This window comes from Delphinus delphis, chromosome 3 (assembly GCF_949987515.2).
Source record: "Delphinus delphis chromosome 3, mDelDel1.2, whole genome shotgun sequence".
In the NCBI taxonomy this organism is placed as follows: Eukaryota; Metazoa; Chordata; class Mammalia; order Artiodactyla; family Delphinidae; genus Delphinus; species Delphinus delphis.
In genome coordinates this window covers 143048150-143061281 of record NC_082685.1, presented here as the reverse complement: position 1 = coordinate 143061281, position 13132 = coordinate 143048150, and the positions used below count along the sequence as shown (strand labels likewise).

Below are 13132 nucleotides of genomic sequence, written 5' to 3'. Positions count from 1 at the left end.
AGTTGTTTCAAAATATCTTGTATAGCTTTTGCCACAGACTAAGATCAAATCCAGGTTTACGGCTTGTATTTGGTTTTTATGTCACTTTAGTCTTTTTAAATCTCCATCAGTTCCCTCACATTTGTGTGCGTATGTCTATATATGTTTATTTAGAAATAATTTATGTCAGACTCTGTATACATATTTTGTACTATTGGGAAATGATAATAGTCGTAGGATGCATTGGGATAAAAATGATGGGGCTGATCATGGCCAGAGGTGACGGACCTGGAGGTTCTGGGAGCCCCAGGCCCTGTCTAGCTAAACTGGGGCTGGGAGCTCAATATCTCAGTTCACTATAACCTATTCTCGGGCATACCTTGACATACTGGTTGAAAAGCCCTGCATTATGAAAAAGTTTCATTTGCGTGCGTCAGAGTTAAAAATAATAATAACAATTATAGTGACTTCAACAAGATAGAACTGTACTTCTCTCTCATGTGGAGCAGCTCCACTCCACAAAGCCCTCCAAGCTGGTAGGTGTTCTACAGTGTAAGGGACCCAAACTTGTGGTTCTATCATCCCCGGGGTATCACCCTCATCCAGGTGGTCCAGGATGGCTCAACATCACCTCCAAATTTTAGCCAGTGGGAGGAGGAGGAATGACACAACCTGCAATTTGCTTGATCACTTTCACCTATGTCTTATTGGCCAGAACTTAGTTTAAGCTCCAAGGGAGGCTGGGAAATATAGTTTCATTGTGGGCGGCCATACACCAGCTAAACATTCTAGTACATTCTATACAAGGGGAACAATCTAAACATTCTAAACATTCTAAACAATCTAAATTCTAAACAATCTAAACATCTAAACATCTAAACATTCTATACAAGGGGAACAATGCGGGGGAACCATGAAGTCTCTTCCACAGACTTACTACTTTATGAATACCACTTTATATCTAGGTAATACTTTATTATTCAAAAAATATTTTCACATTCTCACGTAAGCCTATCAAATAGATATTTAACAAACTGAGTCCCAGACAGGTTATGTGCCTTACAAATGAGGTTCACACTGCCTCCATAAAAAATATTGCTAGTAAAAAAAAAAATATATATATATATATATATATATATATTGCTAGTGCTACAGAACCTTGTTCATAAATCATTTTGCTTTTGAATTAATAAATTTGATTTTTTTTCTGACCAAAGTAACCATACTGTAAAGTTCAGTATCTTTACAATCCTCTGCTTGGTTAGGGGAATTATTAGAAACAAATTGTTTTTGTAACTGTACAGTATTTTAGACCTTGCAAAATACTTCCAGGTACGTGAAAAAGTATATAGGCACAAGTTTCCTCATTTAGAAACAGCTGTAAGAACAGGACCAACTTCCTAAGGGTTGTTGTGAGAAACAAATGAGGTAATCCATGCTTAACAAATCAGGAGGCACGTAATAGGCATTTGATAAATATTAGTTAATATGATTATTAGCTCAATGGGTTTTACACCATCTCACTTACAGTTTTCTAAAGCACGTCCTCTTACGTTAACTTGGCAAGTCAGACATCACCCCTGTGCATGTTTTACAGGGTCTGCTCTCTATCTCGGGAGATTTAAACAAATGTTTTCTGTTTGGGGACTTCCTCTAACAGTATCACAGCCACGGCTGCCAGTATCGGGGCAGCTGGGATTCCTCAGGCGGGCCTGGTGACCATGGTCATCGTGCTGACATCTGTGGGCCTGCCCACCGACGACATCACGCTCATCATCGCAGTGGACTGGTTCCTGTGAGTACGCTCGGACTGCATTCGGCTTGCTGTCGTGGGGCTCTCCTCTGTCATCCTAGGGCACCAGGCAGCCTGGCGCCCCTGCCAAAGGGCTCCATGAAGAGGGGAGGCTTGGCCTGTAATTAAATTGTCCTCCCTGCCTGATCCCTGCCATCATCTGGCCACCAAGCCCCAGGCGCCATGCACACTCTCCCTTATCAGCCTTCGGGGCACATCTGGCTGCTACGCTTCTCGCTCTATAAAACCATTCGGGGATTGGGAAACCCGTTGTCTACAAAGCCAACATAAATCAGCAAAGCCATTTCTGAATTGCACAACACATCCCCATGGCGGCTGGGACCGAACAGCGGGCCTCCCAGGCTGCCTCAGGCTTTCTTATTGTGCTTCCCATTCCAATGGCATAATATAGTGCAGATGTTCCCATCTGACCCCAACAGCGAGTGGGGCAGCTGTGCAGACAGTGGGAAGAGAGCTGGCGTCATTAAGTGGAATTGATTTTTGGTTCTGAGGAAAGTTTCAAGAAAAGCGCCCTCAGACCCTAACGTCTAGGGCCCACCCCTCTGCCCTTTTTCCCTCACCCTTCCAGCTAACATTCTCTGCCTCTTTTCTTTTCCTTCCATTTACAATTGCTCCCCAGGATGCCCAAGGTGACAGCCTAGAAGGACACAGTAGGTGTTGGAGTCTACATAGACTCCATGAGGTAGATCTAATGGCCACAAAAAGTTCAGTGTTCTCAAGGCACAATAAGTGGGGGGAAGATAATTACTTGAGAGCATGAGTTCCATGGTCACTTGGATCTGGGTTTGTGTCCTGCCCCTGTGTGGCACCGGCCAGATTACCCAGCCACCCTACTTTCCTTCTCTGCAGAATGAAGTCAATAATGTCGTGTACCTCCCGGTGGTGCTGTGAGAATTAAATGCATTGACACATGGAAAGCATTCAGCTCACTGTCTGGCCCACAGCCACTACTTGACTCATGTGAAGACTTTTATAATATAAAGCTGTGGTTCTCAAAGTTTTTAGTCTCACAAACCCTTTTACACTTAAAAATTGACGACCCCCAAAGCTTTTATCTGTGTGGGTCATATCTATCAATATTTATCATGTTAGAAAAATGTAGGCATTTTTTAAATGTTAAATTCATTTAAAGGTTACAATAATCCATTCATTACATGTTAACATATATAACATTTTTATGGAAAAATATCATTTTCCAAACCAAAAATTTAGGGAAAAGAATGATACCATTTTACATTTTTGCAAATCTCCTTAATGTCTAGCTTAATACAAGACTAACTGCGTCTGCATTCAATCTGTTGTGTTATCTTTGGTGTTGTGTTGTGTTGTTTGTTCGAAAAATTCCACTAGACAGACATTCATGAGAAAATGAGAGGGAAAAGGGCAAATAACATCTTAGCATTATTATGAAAATTGTTTTTGCCTCAGGGACCCCCAGCGGTCTCTAGATCACACTTCTAAGACCTTCTGGTAAAAGGAAAGTGAGTGGTAGGAAAGAGAACCAAAGAAAAATTTTAAATAAAAGGAGAAAGGGGAGGGTCATTCCTACTATTGGTACTCTAATTAGTAACTGAAAATTAATACTAATATATATCCTTAGTTATAAGTTATATAAGTTATTAATTATACGGATATATATTAGTAACTACAATTTTGAATGTTATATGTCTATTATGGAATGATGCAGTGGGTGGCTACACCAAGCAGAATTTTAAGAGATGCCCCCAGTGACTTAGCCAGCTGGTTCAAAACGTGAGCTGAAATCCCGTGATGTTCACAGGAGCCTCGCTTTTCCTTCCACCCCTCCCTTCCCCAGGGACCGTCTTCGTACCACCACCAACGTGCTGGGAGACTCCCTGGGAGCCGGCATTGTTGAACACTTGTCACGACATGAACTGAAGAACCGGGACGTCGAAATGGGTAACTCAGTGATTGAAGAGAATGAAATGAAGAAACCATATCAGCTGATTGCCCAGGAAAGCGAAATTGAGAAATCCATTGATAGTGAGACCAAGATGTAGACTAACACAAAGAAATGCTTCCTTGAGCACCAGGTGTTTGAAAACCATTATACAATGTTTCCATCTCATTTCAACTCATTCTCTCCAGTCAGCCCTTTACCTCCCTTTTCCTCCCTGCCCTGATAGGATTGGGAAATATTCATCCAAAAACAAGGGGGGGTTTTGCAGTGGCCAAAATGTATAGTTTTCATCCCATGTTTGAAAATTTTAAGTCATTTCATGTTAGTCTTATCTAATAAGGTACTGAGATCAAAAATAGTCTTGATCAGATCTTACAAGTTTATGTGGCACGCAATCCTGTAAATGTGATAGTTCTTACAAATTAAAGAGTCAAAACAAATACTAGGCTAAAAACATGGTTTTAAATCAACTTTCAGAATTTAAGAATCCTTCAGAATACAATTCAGTTTTAGTATCAAGACAAAACAACTTGATCAGCAATGGGTTATCGGTTGGTCATTACAAGGGTTTTTTTTTTTTCCTTTCTCTTACGATTTGTGTCCTTATTTTATTAGTAGCAGGACAATACAAATACACACCCAGCACAGCTGTGAGGAGGCGCAGAAAGTGAAATTTCCATGTGGCCATGGGCAAGTTACGTCTCATCCCTAGGCCTCAGTGTTCCCATCTGTAAAATGAGCGAGTTCCTTAGATGCTTTTATGGTCGATTCTCACCCAAAAATCCTGTGGCACCATAAAAGAGCCTGCCCTCCATTTCCCCAAAGAACATCCTGTAGCAAGTACCATTCCATGGAGCGTGAGACTTTCAGAATAGACATTTATTGGGAACGAACATTTCTAAGTGGGGGCAGGATGGCTGTGTGGTTTACCAGGTCCTGTGTCCAAAATGTCAGTTACACAAGTCACCTGGCTGGAGGCCCTTCCAGGAGTGGAATTGTTCACGAAACTCTGCTTAGTTCTTCCCAACAGGGGAAGTATTCCCTTCTTTCCTACTCTTCACAAACTAAAGGGACTACTTTGGGAAGGATATCTCCCACCACTCCTCAACTGACCATAGACTTTTAGAAAATAAAACGTAAGACTAGCAACTTAGCAAGGGTGCTCACGGTCTTACTATGGAACACTAAAGATCGCCAGGAAAGAACGGAGCATGGCTGACATTATAAAGAGAGGATTTTAAAACACCAAGATTATAAGTCATCTTTAAGGAAGGTTTTTTTTAAAAGGAGAGGTTCTTTTTTTTTTTTTTTTTAACCTGAAACACTTTTTCTTTTCAGTTCAAAAATCATTCCTTAAGGAAGTCTGCAGATCAAAATATAAGGTCACTTCTTATACGTTTTAAAGAAGTCAAATGAATGAGCTCTCTCTCCACTAGAGGTCCATGAACCGGGTGGGTGGTCTCATTTGAAAAGGTTTTTGACTATCATCAAAAGTTCTTAGAATGACAGAAACAAGATATTTCTTTGTGTTGGAACTCCATTCACCAAATCATTTAAAACCTTCAGCTGAAGTGGGGTTTGGTTTGGTTTGGTTTGCATCCCTGAGAGAAACCGTAGAAGATGAATCAGTATGAAGTCATGTCAGTGTGGTTCCAAGACAAAAAAAAACACTAGGGGTATTAGTTTCAGGCAAGGCAGCTACCAGGTTTAGAGGAGATTATTTTTTTACCCTCTAAGGAATATCCAGTCAAAGATGTGAAGTGCGAGCTGTCAGACAATACCAGCTGTGTTTGAGTTTCTGACTGAAAATGGTGAGGAATGGAGTTAATTATGCTAACAGATTGAATATCTAGACATACATCCTCTGATATACAGTTAGAGATGTTTTTATATAGATCGCGAGCATTACATACATGTGTACAAAAGTTAACATTAGGCTGTGGTGGAGTAACCATTTAATGTCAAGGCTCTATTTGGGAAATACACTACAAAAGTTAATGTACATGGCTGTCATGACACCAGTAGAGTAAAAATTAATCGTGTCACATTAACTGTTACACAATGTGATCTTTTTTATACTAACCATCTCTTATGGAAAGCAGGTCCTCTGGGATGACCCTCTTGCCAGCCCATCACAGGCTCTGCATATTACATGCACCCAGTGTGGACTGAGAAGCATTACCTTGTAGATGTATTTTCAATAAAGAAAAAAATTAGTTTTACATTATACTTTTGCATGTTGTTATTGTTCTTCTCCCTGAAGGAAAATAAAATTTTCATTCATGGAAGTATTGCAATGAGTTCAGGACAATGCTGGGAAGGATGCCATGCAGATTTTTTTTTTTTTTTTTTTTTAAGATTTTACTAGGTAAAATCTTAGAAGGCCCAGCTGGGGAAGCCAACCACAGGAAAATAAATAAGGACACACTCTCCCTGCCCAACTCCTAGAACTGGAAACAGGAGGAGGTGAGGGAAGCACTTTGCTGTAACAGCATGCATTTACTTGTTCACCTCAGATTCAGATTTCTCCAATAAATTGAATCATTTCCATGTTGGGATTAATTAGAAAAGTGTAATGCCACCATTGGTTCTTCCAAAAAAAGTAATTTCCTGTCTGACCTTCAAATTAGGTAGGTAGATTTATCTATGTGATTACTGCTGCCATTTGTGAAAAGAGCTGAATAAGGTCTCAAGGGATATTTCAGAAACAGCCAATGTGCAAGTGAACCGTTCTAGTCATAAAGCATGAGTTACGACAACTGCTTTTTTTTTTTTTTCTGTCATGCTTTTTAACAGAGGACTGAGAGGCAACATCATGAAATGCCCAGACCGAAGTTGTGTCTAGAGACATTTTAATCTGACCCTCTACTAGCAGGTGACAGCCATCTAGAGGAGGGGCTCTTAAGAATGATCCACAAACCCCTAGGTCATCCATGTTGAGACTTAAGTGAGTTCTAATAGCCCTTGAAAGTGTGGGGAGAGTTTTGTGCATTTGCCTTTTTCTGGGGGAGAAATCCTTAATTTCCATCAATTTCTCTAAAGGATCTTTTGACCAAAACATTTACCAATCACTGTTTGATTAACTTTTTACAAGGCATCTATGGTATTGGACTGGCTGATTGGGGAAACGCTCACAGCCTGAGGGCATCAAACCAGCTCTCACCACCCTGAGAGAATCCCGATCTATGGGACTTTCTGGATAAAGAAGCAATCGGGGAGGTGCCACCAGAAACTGAGTCCAGCCCTAGGAAGTGCTTCTTCCTGCAATCACCAGTTTCCTTCCAGTCGCAGCCGAAGTTGCATTTTGCCTCCACCACCCCCCCCCCCCCCCCCATGACCACAGTCACGCCTGCGAAGCTGTTCATCAGCCTGTGGAAGATCTGGTGATGCCATTAGGGCTGAGGGACGTGGCAGCCCTGTCAGGGTGTGACTAAGGTGATGGGGAAGCCCGCAGAGATCTCTCTGTGTGGTAGGTCACAGATCTGTTCACAAATGGAACTTTGGAAAATTTTCAGATTAACGGGTTTTTTTGAACGTTTCTGATGAGTAAATAAGCTAACAATTTTTTTTAAATCCTACACTGTGAGAAGTTGGGGGTCTGTGTGCTTCCCATATTTATGCCTTCAGCAGCACTGTCTCACCCCAAGCAGGATTCCCTTTCCCGGTAAAATCCTTTTTTTTTTTTTTCTTTTGGTAAGCCTTTATTCATATACAGAGTGTTGAAAATAGAGGTTTTGGTGCCGTTAATTGCGTGCGTCTGAAGGAAGGGCTCATTTCCCGCTGGAAGGGGCAGGGGGAGGGGGAGGGGAGCACACGCCCTCCTTCCGGGTGGCCCGCCGGGCACTTGACCTGAGGCTGCTGTCAATCATCCGGTCTCCGCGGCGGCGCGCTGCCCCTTCTCCCGCTCGGGTGGTCCCAGAACAGGGGCAACAATGACCAGCTCTGTGTGGCCTGTTCCGGGGGCCAGAGCAGTTGGGAGGTGTCATGCCATGCCGAAAGCAGTCTCCGAATGAATAAGCCATCAGAAAAAGCAGGGAAGGAAGAGCGGAGGAAGCCGATGGGCCGAGTTCTAAGAGGGAAAGTGAGAGATGAGAAATGTCTGGGGTAAATGAGGCAGGGTCTGGGGGAGCGATACCCACAATAGCCACCGGGGGGAGCCCGGAACTCTCCGCAGGAAGGAACTGAACTTCCTCTTAGAGAACTCGCTTGGATGAGCTCAGTATGAAATTCCAAGGTCTGCCGTGCAGAGGGAAGATCAGTATGTGAAAGCCATCAAGGGGTTTAAAATTCTTCCCCGCCCCATTTCTCCTTTCCCTCTGGTCATCCTGCTTCTCCAGTCCTCTCTCCCAGGAGCCCCTTCCTTTCTGGGTATTCTCTGTTTCCTCTCCCCTGTGCCCTGCCTCTCTCCCCTCCCACCTCCTTTTTTGATGCCATCCTGTTCTAGATAATTATCTTCCCATCCCATCACTTACGTTTCCTAAGCACAGAGCAGGTTCTCAGTAAGTGGCTCGGTAACATTTTTTTAGCTGGTCTTCCCTCATCATGCCCACAAAACTGGTGTCTCAGTCTTCAATGTGGAAACAGTCTCATTTTACCGAACATACACGAACAAGTAGGATTGTTAGATAAAATACAAGACACCAGTTAAATATGAATAGTAACAAATAATGTTTTAGTGTATGTTCCAAAATACTGTATTTTTTTGGTTAATTTGGCAACCCTACGTACAAGCAAAATGAAGAACTCAAGACAATTTATGTTTGCTTCGATGAAGAGGATATTATAGGTGAGTTTGTGTGATTATTAAAAATAATCATCCTAATTTTTAATTCCTCTTTGCAGACAAAAACATGCTTTAAAAGACAGTCCAGATCTGGGACTCTTCTTACTATTTATTTGTTTTGGGGGCATTATCACTCACTATGTGCTTGTAAATCTTGTTGCTGCATTTAAAAAGCCTGATCGATCACCTTTAAGACTTCACAGAACGATCTTAAATAGATTAAACAATGTTTCAGTTATCCATGCTTGAAATATTTTAAGACTCACATCTGTTTTTCTTTTCTTTTTTTTTCCCCCTTTCCTTTTCTCACTCCTTCCTCCTGTTCTCCCCTGCCCACCCCCCCAACTCCAAACATAAAATATTTTCTGTAATCCGTTACAGGACTGAACAATTTGGCATTCACATATTGTTTTCCAATGTGAACATATTTTTTTCATTTGGGGTGCTCTTTCTAGAAATGCACCCATATTCTTTTCATATTGTGCTACTCAAAGACCATCATTTTCCAGTCATTGTGAAGTTCGGAAGGAGGCATTTTTCAAAGTCTTTTGAGGGAACTCTAGCCTCCGTGAATGGGCATCATTCCCACAAAAGCCGCTTCTTTCAGCTGAGGCTGTAGGATATAAAAAAGCGGGGCCCAATCGGTACTGCAGAAGGAGCACAAAATATGCCCCTTTAAATCATAAATTCTTTCCCAGTAATCACATACGTGCAGCCAGGTTAAAGACAACAGTGTGTCTCACAGAAGACGGGTGTCAGATGACAACTTTTGGATTTCCTTTCCAAGTCTGTAGGTCCAGGGGATCATTAAAGAGAAAAAAAAAAAAAAAAACGTTGAAGGCAGCCAGCCGGGAACTTGAAGACATAGCAGGAGAAAATAAAGACCATCCAAGGGTCATCTCAGCCCCAAAAGGAAATGATGATCGGTCTGCCCTGGGGAGAACTTAGCATTCAAAAGTTCTGTCAGCAACACAAGTCTGAAAACTGTCACCAAATTCCATGGCCTTGGCACTACAGGGCCTCAGTGAGGTATTGTTTCACGTAAGCTGATGATGAGCCGTTAACCAAAGAAGCAGAATGTCTACATGTGTGTTAGAAAACTAACACAGCTAGACTAAAAGCACCTTCATGCTTCCTGAAACTTAAAGGCCCTCAGCTTCAGAGTGGTGGTTGAATCCCAACCTATTAACCCTAAATTCTTGAGCAGTTTCATCAAGGTCCCTGGACTGTCTTGGTTAACTCTGGAACATAATCTATTGGAATCGTGGTGATGGTAGTTACCTGGATGAGGAAATGTGAGTTCAAGTTCCTGACTTGCTTTTAACCGACTGTGGTACCTTGACCTAATCCTTCAGTCTCCCTGTATGTCCTCATCTGTACATGTGAAGGTTGGCTGAAACCTGAAGTCTCCAAACCAGTTTTCATATCAGGTTTCCATATATTGGAGGAGGTTGAATGGGGCTCTGTGGTCAACTAAGCTTGGCACGTGTTGGATCAGACTTCAACTCCCTCAACATCAATAGGTATAATAAGACCATGAGGTGTAACGAGAATTAAATAAATGATAATATAAAATTCTCAGCACAGCTTCTGGCACTTAGGAAGATTCTTAAGACGTTTAGGACAAAACCGTCTCAATGAGAAAAGAAGAGGCCTAGGGATGATGCTGGAGGAGGGGAGAGTGGTTCCCAGCTCCATCTGGGCCCACCAGAGCAGGAAGGAACTCACCGAGGAGGCCACAGACCAACCTCTCCTCCGAGGGAGGCTTTGCAGGGTCAATCACCCCTAGAAACGGGCATCCTGAGAAACTGCCAGGCCGGAGGGGCCCAGGCCTCTGCGCGCGCCCGGGGCACAGGCAACCACTGCCAGCCTCCTCCCGGCCTTTGTCAGGCCCGGCTCTCCAGCGTTGCGTGGCGATTTTTCAAGGGCACAATTCGACACTCTGAGGGGACCACCCAGCTTTCTCCCGGTCTCCCAGAGAACAAAACCACCACTCTGTGTGCCAACGACCTCCCCTTCTGCCAGGCCCCCTCCTGCCATCTCCTCCCTGCCAAGGGGAAATGGAGAGGCAGTCAGGCCCACACTCTGTGGGAACCCAGGGGCCAGTGTGCTAATGAGCTGTCCCCAGCTCCAAGCCAAACTCTCTGTACCTGGGATGCTGCTGCCACCTTGTGGCAAAGGTCTTTCTCTAGGGTCCGGATGGCCACTCCAGACAATGCGGAAACACCAGGCATTTACTGCAAATTCATTTCTGATGCACTCAAGCAGAGGCTATAGAGACGGAAAATAGTTCAGAAGTCTGAAAGAAAAAGGAACTTGAAGTATTGTACATCTACAGAAGTGATTCTCCAAGTGTGGTCCCCGGACCAGCGCTATCAGTATCCCCTGGGAACTTATTAGAAATGCAAATTCTCAGATCCAACCCTTGACCTATAGAATCAGAAACTCAGAGGGTAGAGCCCAGCAGTCTGTTTTAACAAGTCCTCCAGGTGGTTGTGAAGTACACCAGAGTTTGAGAACCACTGGTCTAGAGTCTAAAAAGAAATAGACTTTTGGAGTTGACAGACTAGGGTCCTAATCTTGGCCTTGCCAAGCTGTGTGACTTTGGGCCATTTACTTAACCTTGCCATGCCTCTATTGACTCATCCCTATCACAGTAATAATCATTCTTATTTTCTAGGATTTTTTTGAGGATTAGATCAGAAACTAAGGTAAAGTCACTGGCATATGTATATGTTTGGTTAATGGTGCTTATTTGAGATGTTATTATAATGAAGTCATAAACTTGTTTACACTACCACTAGGATAAGCAGAGTAGATCATCTGTTTATTGCACAGACATTTATAGAGTGCCTACTATGTGCCAGGCACAGTAATGGGCAATTTAGGTATAGCAATGTACAGACTATTCTAGTAAATAATTTCTAATAAATGTGTAGTTATAAGGGCACCATGGACCAAATAGTGTCCCCTCCAACATTCATATGTTGAAGCCCTAACCTCCAATGTAATTATATTTGGACATAGGGCTTTTAGGAGGTAATTAAGGCTAAATAAGGTCATAAGGATAGGGACCTAATTTGACAGGATTGGTGGCCTTCTCTCTGCACGTGCGCGCGCGCGCACACACACACACACACACACAAGGAAAGGCCATGTGAGCACACAACAAGAAGGCTGCCTTCTTCAAACCAGGAGAAGAGCCCTCACCAGAACCCTACCATGCTGACACCCTGATCTTGGACTTCCAGCCTCCAGGCTATGAAAAAATAAAATCTCTGCTGTTTAAGCCACCCAGTCTGTGGTATTTTGTTATGTGGTGTTTTGTTAAAATGTAGGCTCAAATTGTAAGCATTGTTATGAGGAATAATAAAGCCAGGTAAGAGCTTGGAGAGGGGTTGGAGCACTATTTAAATAGGCTGGTCAGGGAAGTCTTCCTGACGAGGCTCTGTGTGAGGAGATACCTAAGTGGAATGAAGGATCAAACCTGTGGCTTCAAAGGGAAGAGAGAACCAGTGCAACCCCCCCAGCCCATCCCCCACACCACACCACCCCTCACCAGGTGCAGTTATGAGCTGTGTGGGAGCAAGAGCCAGGAAGCCAAGGTGGTTGGAAAAAAGACAAAGGAGTCAGAGAGGTGTCAAAGGAGTGCCGGCCTGGGGGGGGTCTTGCCGACCAGGTGGAGGATTGTGGATTTTAGTCTAGGTGTGAGGGGATTCCACTGGGGGTTGAGAGGCAGGGGATCCTCTATTTTATTTCTAACTTCTCTGTTCATCCTTTGGGTTGGCAATCCCACTCTTTGCCCATCTAAATAGTCTCCTTTGGGTAACTCAGCATCTTAGTGAGATTCCCTAGACTTTCTGCTCCCTCCCCTCTTCTCCACGTTCTTTTTTTCTTTTTTTCTATTTAATTATTTATTTATTTTGGCTGTGCTGGGTCTTCGTTGCAGCACACGGGCTTTTTGTTGCGGCATGCGGGATCTTTAGTGGCGGCATGTGGACTTCTCAGTTGCAACATGCACACTCTTAGTTGCAGCATGCGGACTCAGTTGCAACATGTGGCCTTCTCAGTTGCAGCATGCGGGATCTTTTAGTTGTGGCATGTGAACTCTTAGTTGCAGCATGCATGCAGGATCTAGTTCCCCAACCAGAGATTGAACCCGGGCCCCCTGCATTGGGAGCACAGAGTCTCACCCACTGGACCACCAGGAAAGTCCCCTTCTCCACATTCTTCATCCAGCCCTGGAACTCACTCGCACCGAGGCAGGGTCCCTGTTTAGACCTGCTGGCTCTCAGCCTGATATCCACACTGTACAGGAAATGAGAGCGGTCTCAGATGAGCAAACCGCACCCTCTGCTGGCACAGGGCAGCCCAGCACAGTAAAGGGGGGGAGTCGGAGGTCTCTGCCCACGGGGTTCTCCTCGGCCTAGGTAACGCCTGCCTCTTGAAGAAAATAGTTCTCTCCTGGCCTCCCTTCTTTTTCCAGCCACCCCCATGACTGGAAGGGTTAGGGTTCTGCCACCCACCGCTCTTCCTGCATGTCTCGCAACAAAAACCCTATGGGTTGGTTCACCAGGACTGGGTTTTGATAAGCTAAGGAAGGACATGAGGAAATCGAGAAAATCTCCTCTCTTCA

The 13132-nt window shown here is 43.7% G+C and overlaps 1 protein-coding gene across 1 annotated transcript in view; it reads left to right on the top strand.

Moving 5' to 3' along the window:
- Positions 1 to 5940, top strand: part of SLC1A3 (solute carrier family 1 member 3) — a 75067-nt gene extending 69127 nt beyond the window's left edge. The window contains exons 9-10 of the mRNA XM_060009587.1: positions 1640 to 1774; positions 3609 to 5940. Of these exons, the coding sequence (XP_059865570.1) occupies positions 1640 to 1774; positions 3609 to 3813 (340 nt within the window). The 3' untranslated portion in view covers positions 3814 to 5940. The remainder of the gene's footprint in view (positions 1 to 1639; positions 1775 to 3608) is intronic.
- Positions 5941 to 13132: the final 7192 nt, after the last annotated feature.